The sequence below is a fragment of the Oreochromis aureus genome, linkage group 15, assembly GCF_013358895.1.
Source record: "Oreochromis aureus strain Israel breed Guangdong linkage group 15, ZZ_aureus, whole genome shotgun sequence".
Lineage (NCBI taxonomy): Eukaryota > Metazoa > Chordata > Actinopteri > Cichliformes > Cichlidae > Oreochromis > Oreochromis aureus.
The window spans coordinates 28,412,915-28,426,479 of NC_052956.1; the positions used below are offsets into that span (position 1 = coordinate 28,412,915).

General features: G+C 40.2%; 1 protein-coding gene across 2 annotated transcripts in view; it reads right to left on the reverse strand.

Moving 5' to 3' along the window:
• Positions 1-225: 225 nt before the first annotated feature.
• The window catches only part of tnfrsf21 (tumor necrosis factor receptor superfamily, member 21), a 72,042-nt gene continuing 58,702 nt past the window's right edge, over positions 226-13,565 (reverse strand). For both annotated transcript variants that reach the window (XM_039599506.1, XM_031732721.2), the window contains 2 exons: positions 3,986-4,238; positions 226-2,363 (listed from right to left, as the gene is read on the reverse strand). In XM_039599506.1, the coding sequence (XP_039455440.1) occupies positions 2,134-2,363; positions 3,986-4,238 (483 nt within the window). In that variant the 3' untranslated portion in view covers positions 226-2,133. The remainder of the gene's footprint in view (positions 2,364-3,985; positions 4,239-13,565) is intronic.

Below are 13,565 nucleotides of genomic sequence, written 5' to 3' on the forward strand. Positions count from 1 at the left end.
TTGATACCCTACAGTGTTATTTATAGTTTTCTTTAAAATTCCTTTTTCTAAACTAGTGAAACAACCTTGATTTTTACCCAGAACAGTTCAAGCCATCATAACTAATACTGTTACACTCATACTGTTAATGTTCCACTTTAAGCAGCAGTCCTGCAATATAATGTATACACCGAAATTGACATAACACAACAGCTACTCATTTAAATGGACACAATCACACGTAAATTTATGACAAATATTTTAGCTTTAATTTGTGGATTTTAAGAGGTTACATAGTAATAAACTTACTGGTTACATGTGTGAAATTTGATGATCAACCACTCAATCCCCATGTGCATCAGAAAATAAAACGCTCACATCCAACAGTTAATTTCTACCACCAATCTAGGGTAAGGGCAGTGGGCACGGCTAGGGTTTGAGTTTGATTAACATGCACCACTTACAATGTTTTACAGTACCTGTTTGCAGCACATGTATGGCAAAGCTTTTAAAAATGTATTCCAATTTATAAAATAACATCCTGTAGTTTCTACAAATGTGTCAATTTAGCTTGTGAATAAAATGAAACCAAGCCCTAGCTTTGCATCACCAGTGATCTGGTGGATGTTCAGATGTTGAGAAAGCTCACAGTCCTGCAACACAACCACAACTCTTTTTCATTCAGTCAGTATTTTTCTTCTTTACCCTGGATTCGCATATCTCTGCCCTTGTAAGGCCAGCCAGTGAGAGATCAGACGTGTACCAAATGTTGATGTTTTGTTTTTTGTTGAGGGGAACATTGAGGGAACGGAAATTGCATTTTTTTTTTTCTGTTACATCATGTAAAAGAACCAACTAGACAAACTTAAAGTAGAGTATGGAGTATGTATACGTTACATCCTGGCGAGGTGGTCTCGTACCACCAAGTGGGAGCACATATGTCTGAATGCTGGTGAAAGAAAAATGGAAACATTGTGACAGAAGTATAATAAATGGTAAAATGGCCTGTATTTATATAGCGCTTTTCTAGTCCCTAAGGACCCCAAAGCGCTTTACATATCCAGTCATTCACCCATTCACACGCACATTCACACACTGAATAACCAATAAAAACCAATAAAATCAAATGTTAGTTATAAAACATTAAAGACAAAGAAAGTACAACATCTGTATCTCCAATGGAAAATAGTGCATCATTATGACATTTTCTCATCAACTACATAGTACAGGTAGCAAAATACTACTGCATGTAAAAGAAAAACACTCTTGTATTTTATCATTTTTACTCTAGCACTGAAACACTCAGGCAACCACGTCTGATTGAAAACCGTTTAGTTCAGCTTTTTTTTTTTTTTTTTTTTTTTTTTTAAAGAGTTCTTTTGCAGAACCATATATCAGAACATTAGACAAAGTTTAGAAAGTCATTTAGTCCAATATTTTTGAACTATGGTTTTGGATGCAGAAAAGCAGGACAACCATCTAAGTAATGCTGCTCCCTGCTGGTGGTTACGGTAAGAGGGAGGGAGGAACAAAGCTTTGGAAGGTTCAGGCACATGACTTACAGTTAAACCTACACATGGGCAAAAATATTCTTTACAAGAACCCTAAAACTTAAGAATAATACCAGCATTGTTTGAAGTTATAGCTTATTTACCTTTACCATGTTCATTGTTAAATGTAGCTTGTTACACTTGATCCATATTAAAGGCATGAGAAGCCTGAACGACAGGCACAAACTACAAAAAAAACCCACCAGTTTTATTCTTTAGACGTGAAGGCATGAAGACCATTTCAGATAAAGAAAGTGCTACGTGTGATTTTCTATGGAGTCCATTTACGTCTCGCTACTTTTCAACCCAGCAGGCTGTTGAGCCTTTCTCTCTGTTACATTGAGTTCATCGTGGTATAGGCTGGGTTGTTTTAAAGGACTACTTGTGTTCAAGAGAAGGACAAGAAAAGGAATAAAGTAAACATTTGAAAGAGTCACTGGAGGGAGCAGACACAGACCATGCTCAAATGAAGTGGCATGAGGACAGCTTTTTAGATGAAATGCCACCCCAGACTTAACTGGAACACCACATTGTATTCATCCCTCGTACTTCTTTTTATTCTTGTGCCAACTCCAGTCTGTGCTGTTTCCTGCTCTTTCCTCCGCTACAAGAGGTCAGGGAGATGGCTGTACACAGAGTCCAGCAGCTTCTGGCTGGCCTCCTGACTCTTCACTCCCGCAATCTCAAAGAGTCTGTCCAATTTGTCCTCAGCGGCTGGGATCTGTTCGATGATATGCAACTCCTCTGGGTTCAGGATGTGCAACATGTCATCAAAGATGGGCTGCAGGTCACATGGGTCCAGACGCACCTGCCGGAGCACCGTGTCTTTCTTCTCTGAAAGACAAAAAAGAGACAAAGATTACCCTAAGTAACTAAATACTTCCCCTTAAACAGGTGTAACTATCAAGGTTGCAAGCTGGCTAACTCAGTGAATTTTGTTCCAAACTTTATACTGCCAATGTGGTCTAGCTTTTTCAAGTTTTTCATTTATTTATTCAATTATTTTTTGCTTAAGCAGAACTAGGAGTTTTATTTGTGCAATATATAAACAAAAATATCCCCTTTTTCTTAAAATAAAGAATACTGAAGGATCTTCAGAGCAGTGTTTTTCTATAAATATTTATTAATCCCAGACATAGGCACAAAGGATATCAAAAACATGTAACAAGTGACAACTTTGACCACATGAGGGCAGTCGGCACTCACACATTGGTGTTTGAAGTCGGTGCCCTCAGGTGGTGACACAAGGTTTTCAGAATCATGTGAAAACAGCCTGAACCATGTGAAATTGCTTCTATACATTGTATTAATTTCCTTTTATATTAATGAACTGTCTTGGAGACCAGAAATCTGCCTCATCAGATTAAAACACAGGGTTAAACAGTGGACAGACTTAATAATGTTGATGAGCAGAGAAGCTGCGAGGATGTATTTAAACACTTTCTGCTCACAGTCATGTGAAGATATCGAAACACTATAGCTACACAACTGTAAGTAACAACAGTAATAACAACAACATAATAATAATAACAGTAATAAAAGTATCCACTAGGCAGCGCAATAACAACACAATGAATATGTTCAATTTCAAACTTGAATATGGTGTTATGGAGCATTTATTGAATCAGACCAGAAATTTCTTCTTTGTCTTCATTTCAGGTTCCTAAGATTTAATATATAGACTGACTGAGCATGCACCTACTGCATATTTAAGTCAAAAATTAATATATATGCATATTAAAATTAATATTATTATTTTCTGTTATTTGTCTTTCTTTTTATTTCATAAGAAAGTTCTGGCATTCTGTTCATGGTTCAGGCTTTAAAGGGCTAATTATTAGGCTCAAAGTAAAAATATGTTGACTTACTTATTTACTGTATAGACTACTGAGTCAAAAACAACTGTAATATATAACTCGTAACATCTACCAATGGTATAGATTTTAGAAGTGTGATGGTTTGTCCATATTTGCCGATCCCAGCAAGTTCTGCCCACAATCAGATTTCTCATAAAGCCTCATAATTCCATTCCGGGATCCCATATCAGCTCGAACTGGATGGAAGGCATACTAGACAAAAATTTGATGCTTATTGGCATAACTACATTTTTTCAGTGAGGATCTGCTTGTTCACTGAAGGAGAGGTCAATACGACCTGAGATTTGTTTTGGTGAGACTGTTGTGGTCTGTGGGTGGTTTTCCATTTTGTGGTTACACTGCATTCTGTGTCACATTACAAAGTACCTGCAGGTCATGTGGGACCATCTATCCTTCTAGTTTAGTTGAATATGAAGTGCAAGTGGATGCTTCTGGAGGATGCAAACGCACCGAGAAGTGCCACTAACCAAGGGGGAAGCTGGGAACTGCAAAGGTGTCCCAGACCACCAAGCGCCCCAAAAGCACCAAATGAATTCAACGAACTTAGTTGGAACAGATCAGTTTGTGGTCATGTCTCACCTTTGGTAATGAAGGAGCCATTCCGACTCAGGGCGGAGTCTTTGCTGGAGGTGGAGTCGCAGCGAAGCAGGGGCTCTGATTCATCAGGGAAGAAGCCTTTGGTCCGCTCCACTGGTGAGTGCTCCACACCCATGCCACTGACCCGGCCTATGCTACTGTTGCTGGCAATGCTAATAGGAGACTCCGTGGGCTTCTGGATAGGACTGTGACTATTGCTTACATTCACTGAGGTCATCAGCTGGTTGACGTCAAACTGTAAATATGAAGGAGGAGTGGAAAGTGAGGAAAAGAAGAGGAAGATGAGGAGGAGGGGAATTGAGAAGAGGAAAAAAAACCAAGTATTTTAGGAGAATGGTGGAAATGGCTTTTAATGACAATTTGATTGATGATATATGGCACATCCATAAGATAATGACCTTTAGTTGAATCACTGAAAGTGCAGAGACATATCATATTTATGTAAAAAAGATATTAAGTTTGACATGCAGGCTTTCACAAAGTAACTTTTAATGCACTTGCCGGAGAAACTCACGATAAGATGCAATGTGATAACTCCAAAAAGTTCCTGGCTCCAGCTGACTCCCATTAACAAGATCTGAACATTTATTGATGGCTCAGAATGTCTGCTGCATGGTCATCAGTTGAACCTGTACTCTCTTCATCTGAAGATGCTGCTAAGGAATATTTAGGTAATACAGAACTATATCTGCCCAGTTTGCATAATATAGATAATCAGAATGTAACCTCCAGCACTGCTATAAATTTGGGTATTAACCTATATGTTAAATTAAATACTACTGTAGTCACGCTGGAAAGCTAGTGAAGTAATCTTCTGCTTCCTTTGTCACTAGCTACAGAGCTATTGTTAGGCTAATAAGGGGGAGATGTAGCTGTCAATGATTAGCAGAGAGAAAAGCAATCAGGAAGGAAAAGGACACCGAAAATAGACCTCCACCAAGAGAACATCTGACGCTATCCACAAAACAAGACTACTCATTAATATGGCTTGAATACCTTGCAAAGAAAAAGCCATCATCCTAAGCTGAGTCATCGTAAGTGCTAATACTACCCCCAAATTATGGACAAAGGCCAAACTGACTTTTTTATGTGAATAGTTTTGCTTATCAGTTAGAATGATCATTTGTTCCTATGTTCCCTGGTTGCCAAAACTGGAGAAAGTACAATCTAGACTTCAGAGAGTTAATAATGTCCATACTACCATCTTAGCTGGCTTAGTGATTTTCCATCTTTCTCCTTCTGTCTTCTTCTTCTTCTCATGTTTCTCCCTATAGTTGCACCACTTCTTTCTCTCATCCCCTCTTTTCTCTCTCTCTCTCTCCCTTTCTTTAGTGCAGCAGCGGACCTGTGGTTTGAACTGGTTTTTCGGATGAGATCATGAGAGTACTTGTTGTTTTTCACAGCCCAGGCGGGCCTAAAGGTCGCTGCACAGGTCATTTTACTCACCACATGCACTGGAAATGGAATGGTCTGAAAACTAGACGGGACAACAATAACACAAATGGAATTAAAGTGCTTTAAACTCAGCTTCTTTCTCCTTTGTTTTCTTTCTCCATTCCATAATGTCTGCGCCGGTGCGCTGCAGCATGACACAGCTTACATGACGTTAATGGAACAAATGCACTCTGTTTGTCTAACAAAGGCAAGTTTACTTAATATACTTTAGTATATGCACAGACGCACATATGCACACAGTCACAAAAACACACTGACTTTCACACAAATCAGCACTAGAGCAGAACAGTTTGAAGGGGCAGATGGAGAGAGACACAGATCCTCACAGGATGCGGCGTCAAGGTAAAAGGAAGTCACGTCAGCGTAATAGCAGATCTTATTCTGGCTGCTGAATCTGCCATTTCCATGCAGTTTAAACATCTTTCATTTAGTCCGCCACTTCAGAAAACACATACTGGCCTGAAGTTTCTCACTAAAGTTTATCAAAGACTAGAACACAACCGAATGAGCATAGAAAAGTTAATTGGAAAGGTATCAGAATAAAGAGATTAAAAAAATCAATATATGTTATCAGTTACAGCTGCAGTATTTCTATATTTCTTTCATTATCTGCCATGTGACAAATTTAGGCTACAAAAACAGCAGTTCAGTCAGGACTGCTGTTGTCCAAACAAAATTATTTTCATTTGCAGTGACTTGGCAGTATGGCCCTCTTCTGGGGTATCCCTATAGTCTGATCTGGGAAGCAAAAGGTAGAAGAAGCAACAGCAACGTTTTATCCGTCAGTCCATCCATCCATCCCAATCCAACTCAGGGTTGTGGCAAGAACCTATCGCAGCTGTCACAGGTTGAGAGGTGAAGTGCAACCAATCCTTCACAGAGCTATAGATTAATCAGTCAGACTTATAAAAGGACATTAGACCATCCATCAGCTTAAATACAAGGATTCAGCTTAAATACAAGGATTCAAGCTGAGCCTGCCAGATCTAATGCAACTTCCATTCATCCCATTAACAATCTCTCTGACTTCTACTAACCCAGACAAGTCATTCAACACTCTGTTTACCACATCTCCAAAAACAGAATGAGACGCTAGCATCATAACCCACCATGCAGGGTACACCATGGACAGTCACATAGAGGCAGACAACCATTCATTCCAATGTTCACACTGACGGACAATTTATAATCTCTAATTAACCTAATTCCATGCATGGCTTTGGGTTTCAGGAGGAAGCTGAAGCACCCGAAGAGAACCCACGCAGACAAAGGAAGAGTATGCAAACTGGGGGACTGATCTCAGACTGCATTACAGCATTCTTAATGTCAGATACACTCACAAACATATGCAAGTAATCTCCCTGAGCTGCCTTTAAAAGAGTTAGTGCAGTTTCTGGGAAATTTGTGTCCTTTTCCACAGAAAGTAATGGATGTGGTTTCCTTTTATTATCTATGGGGCTTTTTATGAAAGGGACTGAAAGGCATCTAATGGGACTTCAGTCATAAACACTCAATTAGGGCAGGGTTTGTATTTAACTGTGCCTCACTGTGGCAGGAAGGGTAAAAAAAAAAAAAAAGCCAGTGTTGCAGTTTTTCGTATATTCACTTCACACAGAAGAAGAGGAAGAAAGCTAAGAGGTCGAAAGGACTCCAGACAAACAGATGGAGGATTCTGTTTGTCTCCTCATATGAACCACAGAAAATCCATCCATCCATTTTCTTCTGCTTATCCGGGGCCGGGTCGCGGGGGCAACAGCCCAAGCAGAGAAGCCCAGACCTCCCTCTCCCCAGCCACCTCCTCCAGCTTGTCCGGGGGAACACCAGGCCAGCCGAGAGATATAATCTCTCCAGCGTGACCTGGGTCTGCCCGGGGCCTCCTCCCGGTGGGACATGCCCAGAACATCTTACCCAGAATGCGCCCAGGAGGCATCCTTGTCAGATGCCCGAACCACCTCAACTGGCTCCTTTCGATGTGGAGGAGCAGCAGCTCTACTCTGAGCCCCTCCCGACTTGGTTGAACTTCTCACCATATCACTAAGGGAGAGGCCAGCCACCCTTCGGAGGAAGCTCATTTCCGCCACTTGTATCCGCAATCTCCTTCTTTCGGTCACTACCAGTGATAGGAATAACACCGTTACGTTTTTCAGTAACGAGTAATCTAACTAATTACTATTTCTATCGTCGTTACCGTTACTAACCAGAAAATGAGGTGCGGTCGCGTTACTATTTTTCAATTCATTTTTCGCATCTTATATCAGTTGCACGGAAGTAGCTGTAAGTAATCTGGGCACTACAGCTTTAAGCAGCTGCGCGCGCTCCCGCGGGCGGCAATCACTTTCTAGCAGACAATCACTTTTTGGCACAACAGCTGCAGCTAGGGGGGAAAACAATCGGATGAGTGCTGCTGTTTGACTGAGGAAAAATAAAGTAGTCGTGGTAAGCCAATCACATGACCACTTCAAGATGACAAACCAACAAGGTAATATATACCAGTTTTTAAATTGTGTTGATAGGCCACGTAAAACCAGAGTCATGATAAACAATATATACGCAGTGTTTTTTCCTGAATAGTTTCGTCACGTGTACTGTCTAAGGACAGCGTTAGCAAGCACTCTGTGCTTATGACCAAAAAAAACAAAAAAAGACAAAACAAAAAACAGCCCTTTCGTTTTGGTGGGAAAATGCACCATGTCGACCAATCAAAAATGATATGGCAACATGACCTTTGGTTGTTTAGGAAGAGGGGGAAGTTTTAGGAGTGACGGCGAGAGAGAGAGAGAGTGAGAGAGAAAGACAGCAGAAAAAGAGAGAGAGCGAGTTTTGAGATGTGAGAGATTTGTGACGTTTAGTGTGATGGAGTGTGTAGTTAATGTGTTGTCTTGTGTAGTTAGTGTGTAGTGTTGTGGATAGTTTTGTGTTGTCTGTCAGAACAATGAGGTGACTGCTGTCTCCAGGTAGAAAACAGGAGTGATACACCACCTGCTGTCAGACCTGCAGGTATCAGGCCTGTGATGTTCTCCTTTATAGTGGACAGAAGTTTTTGGAGTGGCACAAATAATTTGTGTGGCATCTTATTGAATGCAGAACACCTGATTGTTATGTAAATAGTTTGAAATGGTTATTTAAAAAAAGGGGGTAAAAGGTAAATGGCTGCAAATAACTTTGTTTGCAAAACTTGTCCATATGATTTTAAAATTGACAATTTGTATTTGCATTTAAAGTTATGAAATATGATTCATTAATGTTTGTGGTTGTTATAGTAAAAAATATAACTTTTTCTACTCAGATTTTATGTTTTTTGTCTGATTTTAGATCAATTGTGTTAATACAGTATGCCAAAATGAAAACATAACTGTAAATTCAGACACGTGAGGTTGTGCTGAAAAGGATGATACCAAACAAGGCAAAGTAAATAGGTTTTAAAGGTGAAATGTAGAGGTAAAATCAAAAGTAGTTAAAAATGGCCAATTATAACCTGGACCCCAGAGGGTTAAACATTTTTTTTAAAGTAACGCAATAGTTACTTTTCAAGTAATTAATTACTTTTAGAATCTTGTAACTCAGTTACTAACTCAGTTACTTTTTTAAGTGACGTAACTACTAACTATAATTAATTACTTTTTCAAAGTAACTTGCCCAACACTGGTCACTACCTACAGCTCGTGACCATAAGTGAGGGTAGGGACGTACAGCGACCGGTAAATTGAGAGCTACGCTTTTACACTCAGCTCTCTCTTCACCACAACAGACCGGTACAGCGGCCGCTGCCTGTCGATCTCCCGCTCCCTTCTCCCGTCACTCGTGAACAAGACCCCGAGATACTTAAACTCCTCCACTTTCAGGCAGTAACTCGTCCCTGACCGGGAGTGGGCACTCCACCCTTTTCCGGCTGAGGACCATCTAATCACTGAAATCTGAACACTGAAACCCAGAAACCATTTGTACAAAAACCAAATATGGATAATCACATAGAAGAAGAAGTTTACTCAAGAATAAACTTCACACAAAGTTTATTCTTTTTTTCTTTTTTTACAATGGGACTGAATCCAAAGATTATCATATCATGTATGTCATGATCCTCAGATGATGAATACTGCTGACATTGGTGATTGCTTCTATTATTTGCTCTTGGGCAACCGGAGGAAGACGTTTTGCTTAGTGAAATATATAGTGTCAACAGGTCAAAATTTCAATATGGCTGGCGCCAGTTTAGCTCAGTGTGTTGAGCGGGCAACCACATGCTGTACGGCTGAGAGCTACTGACCCGGGTCCGAGTCCGACCCGATGGCTAGTTTACGCACTTGTACTTGGGAGTTTCCTTGTCAGACTTGGTCCAAGAATAATAATGATTTTTTTTATTGTAATATTCAACTCTATACGAGTGGACTGACTTAAAATTTGAGACTTTTCTGACTTCCTGTTCTGACAATTTGTACTCTGCTTTGTTTGGATAAATAGGAAAGACAGAAGGGCAAAAAAAAATCCTCTTCTTTCCCCTTCGCTGATACCTTCGGGTTTTCATCTTTCCCTGAATACAGCAGCTGCATGACACGATACATTCATTACCCACTGACAGGAGACTTATCGAAATGAAACAGTATGGCAACTCTTTAATTAGTTTTTTGCACACATCGATGGCAGGGAAACAAAAGCAGGCAGCCACATCAGTAAGCCTATATAACATTAATTTGACACATGAATAAAACATATTTTTGGACTTTACTAAACTGAACTTGAGTTAGTGAAAAGACATCAACTTTGTGCTAATGACTTAATGCAGATTTTGCAGCACTTAAGGTGCAAATATATCTGTGACTTGTGGAATCCTGTGTCAGTCTCACTTTAGAAATTATAACTACCCAAGATTTTATTTTTGAGATTGGTTCTTTGTGTGGCAAACTCACATTCTGAGAGGATCCTCATAGTAAGGAGGGAAAAAAAACGTACAGGTGAGAAGGAGAAGGGAATCAACTCCCATGCAGCACTGGAGATAAAAAAAGAAACATCCATCAGACTGCTGATGCTCAGTTTTTCCACTGGGAACACCATCAATACTAAGATGATCCAACATCCAATGGCATGCATCTCTGTTATGTCACACACACACTCATATGCTTCCCATAAGTGAATGACACTGACCTAATGGGAAATGGGTGAGAAAATACAATATAGCGCCCGACTGATCAGAGCCTTCATAAAATCCCAAACATGGTCTCTTTGATGCACTTGTTTTCTATACGTCTTTTGCTTAAATCTACCATCACTTAAGTCCCAAAAACTCAAATTTCTTGATTGGCCACTTAAGGCTGGGTCTAAATGCTGATCAGTCCCTACAGACTATAATATTAGAATTCTCAACGTCACAGCAGACATAAACATATTTTTAGCCTGGTGTTAAAACAACCTAGATACAGGTTTGGCCTCCATGGCTGGTTTTCCCCTTTGTAACAACTGCACGGTGGTGAATTTTTTTGATAACCCATGCATTTGCTGGTAAAGTTTAAAGTATATCTCCCAATAGTTATCTGCTAGGCCTCACCTCTGCTATTTCAAATGTCTGAACTGGACCTCTTGATCTTATTGATGTATTTTAGAACTGTAGCCCAGGTATATTTGATGGGGCTAAGTTTTATTTCTAGTTGTGTGTATATATATACAGCTGAATAGTTATCTTGTTCATTTTCCTACATTTGTATTATTCATAACTTAGTTATTGTTTAGGTGCTTTTATTGTGAAAGGGGCCGCGAGAGGAAAAGAAACGAGGGAGAAGGCAGCAGCCACGAGAGGTGGGAGGAGAGAAAAGCGTGCGCGAGATGCGGCTAGCGTCTGCAGAGACTTTTTCCCATGGACGACAAGGATAAATCATCCCACGTCGACGGCTGAGTAAGAGAGCGTGACTGTGAGGTGGTGCAGCCCGGACTGGTTTGCACTGTTGCCTCGGAATCACCTAGTTAGCGGCGTGCTAACTTGGCTAACCGGAGTTAGCCCTCAAGGCGGACTTCGCTAAGGATCACCGGACCTGTACAGAGCGAGAGGCTACTAACTGCAGAGGCTGACCGATCAGGTTTGCTGCTCGCAAGGAGTAAGTGTGCAGCTGCAGGGACTAAGGGACGGACCTCTCGGCTTGCTGTGACTTTGTGGAAAGAGACTAAGAGTTCCAGGTAGGAGCACCATTTTGTTTTCTTTTAGGACCGTTGGTTCCTACGCACACAAGCATCGATCCAGGCCTGCACCGAGGGGACTTGGGAAATTGGGGTGTGAGAGTGTGTGAGCGTGTGTGGGGCCCATTACGGTAAAGAACTGTGTAACTGTTATTATTGCTATATTTTATCATTGCAAGAGACTGTTTACTTTATTGATTTATTGGGTGTTTACCAGTTCATTCAGTAAACCTGCTTGGTTTAAACCGAAGATATTGTGTGTCTGGTACTGTTTCTTATCTATAGTTCAGAGTAAGGTAAAAGTGTATCTGTGTGTTATACGTGTGTAAATCAGGGGAGCTTGCACTGAGGGCAACTAAGTAAGTTCAAGGTAACTAGAACTCAGGGCGTACCCGGCTATAGTGGAGTACACAGTCTGGGGCGCTACAGAACTATTAAGAGTTACAACACTGTGTGAATCACAGAGCATTTCTTTACATTTTGCTAAAATAATGGGAAATAGGTGCAGTGATTTATTGAAACGTGCAAATATACATGGAATAACTCAACTGGAAAAAAAAAACAGAACTTTCACCTTTCCAACAAACTTGAGAATAAGCCTTGATATGATTAATCTTTGACAGTCTAAACTCTCGTAGGCAGCTTTCTGTCTTTAAGCAGTCTTCAAGAATAGGTCCCAAAGGTTCTTCAAGGGCGTTCAAAGCTCTTTTTCAGATGTTGGCTGCCTTCTGTTTAGTTCTCTGTCAACATGATCACAGTGCTTCATTAATGGTTAGGTTTGGGCTCTGGGGAGGCTAATCCATGACTGATAGTGTTTTGACCATGTGTTTTTCTGTCCAGGTCTGCTTTTACTGCATTGGCAGTGTGTTTGAGATCATTGTCATGCTAAAAATTGAAGCCAGACACATTGCAGATTGGATTGTACTGTACTGTTTGATTTTTAATTCTAAAAGAGAACTGAAAAACAGAAAACCTAACAAATAAGGCGTACTTAAAATCCTTGCGCCTTATAATCTGGTGCACCTTATGTATGAATTCTGGTTGTGTTTACTGACCTTGCACCGGTTTTATGTGGTACACGGCGCTCAAAAATCTGTCAAATCTGTTAGTACAACTTTGGTAAGCTACAAAGCCGCACCGCTTGATGGATTGTCAGAGCATTACGGCTACTGTAATCAGAAGCCTCGCGGAGTAATCTGGATCCAAAACTCCGTTGTCTTCAGGTCCCAAAGTCAAACGAACACTGCAGCATTACTGAGAGTTAAAAACTGTTTAAATTCTTTCATCTTTAATAAAATCATTAGCGTTGCTGCTTAACCAGGTGTAACAATTAAGTTTAACATCCAGGCATCCATGAAAACAGAATTTATTACATTTAACGGAGTTAGAAGTTAACAGGAAGTTAGCTGGCTAGTTTCTCACCTAAACATGATATACCATGTTCTGACTGAGAGATTTGTGAAAAAATTAAAACGTACAGCTCTGCTATCACTTCCAACATAAATGAAGACTGAAAACTAAACAGCAGTGACTTTTGTAGGGTTACTGAAGTTGGACTAGCTGGTATATAATGATGTGCTACGTGATCAATAGCAACACAGCTATGTTAGCATAACATAAACACAGTGAAGCTGGAGGATGAAAGCTAACTTTTTTCCACTCGATAAAAGTTAACACGAGGTTTCCCAATGATTAGGGACTAATGCAATTGTATGGCAGGATGCTGTAAACGGACCAAACTTCAGTCAGGAGAACAGCTGAAATAATCCATCTGAAATATGAGGTTAGTTATTAATATACTGCAACAACATGGGATTAGAGCTGTGAGAGAATTCAACATTAACGAATAAATGGTACGGAAGTAGAGCTGGCAAAAAGAATGAGTTGAGTAAAGTCTGACTGACTGTTTTCTTTCGCTTAATGTGCCTTATAATCCGGTGTGCCT